This window comes from Asparagus officinalis, chromosome 4 (genome assembly GCF_001876935.1).
Source record: "Asparagus officinalis chromosome 4, Aspof.V1, whole genome shotgun sequence".
In the NCBI taxonomy this organism is placed as follows: Eukaryota; Viridiplantae; Streptophyta; class Magnoliopsida; order Asparagales; family Asparagaceae; genus Asparagus; species Asparagus officinalis.
In genome coordinates, this window is record NC_033797.1 from 83,206,070 (window position 1) to 83,211,467 (window position 5,398).

At 41.4% G+C, this 5,398-nt stretch overlaps 1 protein-coding gene across 1 annotated transcript; it reads left to right on the plus strand.

Moving 5' to 3' along the window:
- Nucleotides 520–2,384, plus strand: LOC109839001 (ornithine decarboxylase-like). Its single transcript, XM_020407434.1, has 2 exons — nt 520–531; nt 1,173–2,384. Exons 1-2 carry the CDS (start codon nt 520–522, stop codon nt 2,187–2,189), a joined length of 1,029 nt encoding a protein of 342 aa, XP_020263023.1. The 3' UTR covers nt 2,190–2,384.

Genomic DNA, 5,398 nt, shown 5'->3' on the forward strand with positions numbered 1-5,398 from the left:
TTAGGGGGAGAGAGAGAAGGGAGGCCGAAAGTGTACCCGACGGAGAGAAAGGCTATAATCGAGGGGGAGCGGAGGAATTCTTCAAGTAACTTGCGACTTCTGAGATTTCTTAATTTCTCATGATCCTTCCTGATGCCTAAGGTTTGTGGACGATGAGGCTAATAATAAGCTTCTTGACGATGATAATAATCATCTTTGCAATTTGATAACCGACAATTGATGAGGTAGAGAGAGTGGAACTGCGTTGTCGGAGGAAATTCGTAACCGATGGAACGGAGAAGGGAGGGAACGAAGATTTAGGACTTTACATCTTCTGATTTGTGAGTAACGAAAAAATGTAACCTTTGTTAAGATAATAGAATGAAAGATGGGGATAACTTTGTTATATTTACAATAATTGAAGGGTAATTTGGGGTATGGAAAGTTTTTCTAGTACTCCCTCTTTTAAAAGGTATATATATATATAGATATATAGATATAGATATAGATATAGATATAGATATAGATATAGATAGATTAATGGCGGAGACAGTATGTTGCGCGGGGGAGAGAGAGAGAGAGAGATTTGTGAGGAGAGAATAATTTAGTTGGGAACATGGACTCCCGCGCTCCCCCGGTCTTCTCTACGTGCACTCGTTACGAATTCCTTTCTTTTTTGTGTAGAGAGAACTGAAGTTTAAACTAATGGGTTGGGATATTGTTTTCTTGAAAATTGGGTGAATATAAAGATTTTTTTGGGTAAATTTAAAAATATGATTGATTTAATAGATATATAGATTAAACCAATAATGAATTGTTTTCAATTTCCACCCACCAACTGAAGATCAGCTAGACAATTAAATCTCGCCTGAGACCTCTTGGTGTTTCCATAAATATAGAACCCCATTAGCGCAGAACCTCATCCCTCCTTCCATCCATCCTCTCTCTCTACCCCCAAGAATCTAGCACCAACGAACGACCGCCTCTCTTTCACCCAATCTAGACCTTCTCGCCGCTGCCCCCAGGCGTCGAGGAAAAACTGCATCCCATTGAACACCAACTCTCAAGACTCAATCAACCACCAATCAATCATCATCTCCTCCTCATCCCGACCAAGACCGATCCTTCTACGTCAACCTACGAACAGCCACAAACTTAACCGCAACTGACCTCAACACCTCCTTTCATCCTAGCCATTTCTTCGTCCGTCAGTTCCACCGATCTCATCTCTCCTCGCACTCTCTCAGGCAGCCCTCGTCCAGTTTTCGACTGTGCGCAGCCGTGCCGAGATTGAGTCGGTGCTCTCACTTGGCGTCTCCCCGGATCGCATTGTCTACGCCAACCCCTGCAAGGCGGGGCTGCATATCGAATACGCCCGAACCGTCAATGTGAACCTCGCCACATTCGATTCGGTGCACGAGCTCCACAAGATGAGTCAGCACCATCCCCAATGCTCGCTCCTGCTCCGCATCAAGCCTCCTGTCAGCACCGGGGTCCGCCGCTCCCTGGGCGCCAAGTACGGTGCGTTACCCGACGAGGTGGGCCCTCTGCTAGAAGCCGCCCAGTCAATGGACCTGTCGGTTATCGGCGTCTCGTTCCACATTGGCATCTCGGCCACCGTCTTCGAAACCTACGACGCAGCGATCGAAGCGGCCAGGGAAGCGTTCGACCTAGCGGAGGAAATGGGCTTGCCGAGGATGAGCGTGCTGAATATTGGCGGAGGGTTCACCGCTGGTCCACTGCTGGAGAAGGCAGCAAAAGTGATAAAATGCTCAATCGATTCTCGTTTCGAAGACTGGGCTGGGCTGAGAGTGATCGCAGAGCCAGGGAGGTGCTTCACGGAGACGGCGGCCACGCTGGCCACGTGCGTGATAGGGAAGAGGGTGAGAGGGGCGAAGAGGGAGTACTGGGTGAATGACGGGATATACGGGTCGATGTGCTGCATCAAGATGGACGCGGTGAACGTGTCGATCGTACCACTGGAGCAGAGGCCGGAGGGGACGGAGACGTACGCTTCCACGGTGTTTGGACCGACTTGCGACTCAATGGATGTCATTGCGAGCGAGGTGGAGCTGCCGGAGTTGGAGGTGGGGGAATGGATGGTTTCGCCGGCGATGGGAGCTTATACAAAGGCTATGGGGTCAAGCTTCAATGGATTCTCAACTCCGGACTTGCGAGTTTATTTGGCCAACTCAGTGACCACAGAGTGATAGCAGTACGAATTGCTATCTTTGCGCGTGGCTTGGGTTTGTATTTCTGCTTTCGCTTAATAAAAGGATTTGTTTGTGGTTTGTTGGTCGTTATTTGGAGCGCTTAGTCAGAAGCATCGCTGTTGATGGATCCCTTCTTATGGTTGTTGTTTGTATTGTTCTCGCATGGGATGGCATAAATCGATCCGTAGCAATTCGTACGTTTATATTGAATAAAGAGATATTCGTTATTCAATCCTTCTTTATCGAAAATTAAAGTTTTGGTTTGAATCTATTTTTATTTGGATCTGGAACTTCTCCATTAGCAAAAGGCAATTGGGAGACCGTTACTTTTATTTTAGCTATTAATTTGTCTTGTGTATGTTGAATTCAGCTCCTCTTTAATTAGGCCAAGTTCTTTTACATGGTGTTGTTGATATACTGCAATTACAATGAACGCAATAAATATTGTATGTAGTTTTTCTTGCAACATTTATAGCAAAAAATTAAATTATCTCAAATTTATCATTTGAATGTTCCCTCTAGGCCCCTTTTTTTCCCTCGTAAAACTAAAGACGACCCTTGTCGGAGAATCGTCTGATTTTGTCGGAGAATCGTCTGCTCTCTCATAATTCTTCTGTTTTTAATTGTGGTAGGGAGTGCTTCCTTGCTAGAACCACGACCGGGGAGTAGGTAGTTTGCTGCTTGGTTTTTACCAGGTAGTAGGTAGGACTACCGGAGAATCGTCTTTCTTTGCTATCGGAGAATCGTCTTTCTTTGATGTCGGATGTTCTTTCCCCGGAGAAGATGAATGTATGTATTTGTCGTAGGAAATTTATTTTTATATTTAAATACAATACTTCATTATTGTTGGATTCGCATTATAGATTATATAAAATGTAACTTCATTGCAAATCAAGTGTTCATTTGCATATGGTTACAAAGCGATTCGGTTTTTTGAGTTGGAATCCAGTAACTTGGTGACGTGATACTACCTTTGATTCATGCGACTACAACCAAATTGAGTGCAATAAATCATTCAACTTTTCTTTGGAAAAACAATTCTTCCTTAAGTCAGTTTAGCAAAGCATTAAGGGAAAAGGATTAAGAGGAATGAGTAACTTAGTTAATCCTTCATGAGAAGTTAAAAATACTTTAATTCTGTTTGAAATTAATAGCTAGGTTGAATGGTCAAGTTTTTTTGTGTTTGTCAACTAAAACAAGGTTAAGGAGGGTAGTTGCAATAAATATCCTAAAATATATTCTTTTTTTAAAGTTTGGTTTTTTTAAAGAGGGAGTAACTCTTAATCATCCTCCTTAGGTAAACTTGTTTTCCTTTCTAAATGAGGGGTTAACTAACTTCAACTCTTGTAACTTGTTTATTAACCCTTTGACCAAATTAAGCCATTTAGATGGCTAAGAAGTGAATATACTCCTTTAACCCTTCTCTTAACCTTTGCTAAATAGGACTATAGTATAACCAAATATTGGAAGTAGAAATTTGACTGCATGTTGTTTACCAACCAAATATCCCTTACGCTGTGTTTTAAAACTGAAAATGGTAAGAAAAGAAATTAAACTCTCATTCATCTTTATTCACAATCTCCCATCCATTTATCATGTTGAGAAAAATGAAAAACAATTAAATGATCATGTTGCGACACCATTCAACTTTTCATATTTGGTCCGTTTTCCATTTATATCTGGTTACTAAACACTCTTAGAGGGCTAGGGGTTAATGAAGTTATAAGAATACATGAGTTTAACCGAGTTAAGGTTGTAACTTGTTTCTTTCCTCTTTTACGGGCTTACCATTAGTTGCAAGCTAAAAGGTTTTACTGTGACTCTTAGGATTTTATTTTCTCCCTTATTTACTTTACTAGGTGAAATGTACATGGCTAAATATCATAACTGTTTAGTTTTTTTAAATATAACTTGCTCGTGAAATTATTTCTTCTAAATCTCTACTTGATGATGTAATATCATTTGTGATCTTTCCTAATACTTATATTTGTGTACCTTCAACTTTTATTTTATATGTCATTGTGACCATAACAAGATAAGAAACAAATTATTTAGAAAGATTAGTCACTCATATAACAACCAGTTTCTTCGATACCTCAAATCTAATAATAGTAGATAACATAAAATTCTTATGAAGTAAAAAAGAAAAGGAAAACAAAAATCTTCTATGTTAATGCCTAATGACTATTGTTGATGTTAGTTATCTAACAGAGAGATTATCAACGGACTAAGTGAGGGGTTAGGTTTCTCAAGCTTCTTCAAATGACTGGTCTTGGAGCGGATGGTCTCATACTGCACATGATGAATACTAAGGGGTCAGATTTGGGATCTTCAGTGGTTCGTCCTATGATAAACTTAGCATAAAGCTTGAGTGAGGGAGATAAATGTGAGTGTTTTTTAGGGTAGATTTTTTCTTACCTGTTTGCGACAAGCAACACTTCCTTTTTATAGTAGATCTAAAGGGAAAGATAAATAACTTTAGCGAGTCTGAGCAGGCGGCTTAGTTAGCATCTGCTTTACAGGTGTTGGCTGCAGAAAGGGATGAGTCGTCCCTATGTTTAAAGCGATGGTTATAGGGGAAGCATTGTGCTGATAAGGACCGTTGAGTCATAAAGACTTTTGGGGCTAGAGCCATGATGACTCTGTTCATGCATTTAATGTGACGACAATCTACTATTTGTTGGGGGGCCAGAGGATACACAACTTTCTGCCTTGTCTATAGGAGGCCAACCAATACAGTCTCTCTAGTTGGCTTCGTGAGTTTTCGATAAGGATAGGTCGAGTGCTGTGAATTTGCATTGTAGGTCGAGTGAGGATGCTTCTCATCTCAAGTTTACGAGTAACCCGACAAGTACCGTCATTCTAGTCAGCCTCGTACGTTGTCAGCCTGACCAGGTTCTTTTTAATAGTCATGGGACACGTGTCGGCTCTAGAGGGTGGATTAATACTTAGGTTATTAACAGGATATAATAGTGGCCCCTTTCATTCGGACTCAGCTGGCCAAGTCCAAGTGAAATTTGAATAGCTGACAGTTGGTAAACCTAAGGTGCATTTATGAGGGAGTTGATGGGTGTTGTTGATGTGACTAAAGATCATCCCCGGCATTGCCCCATTTTCTGAGCGTAGGTGGCGGGTCAACCGAAGGGCAATGCCTTAGTTCCTGAGTGGTCTATTTAATTTTAGAGGATGATCTCTTTCGTCCCTCT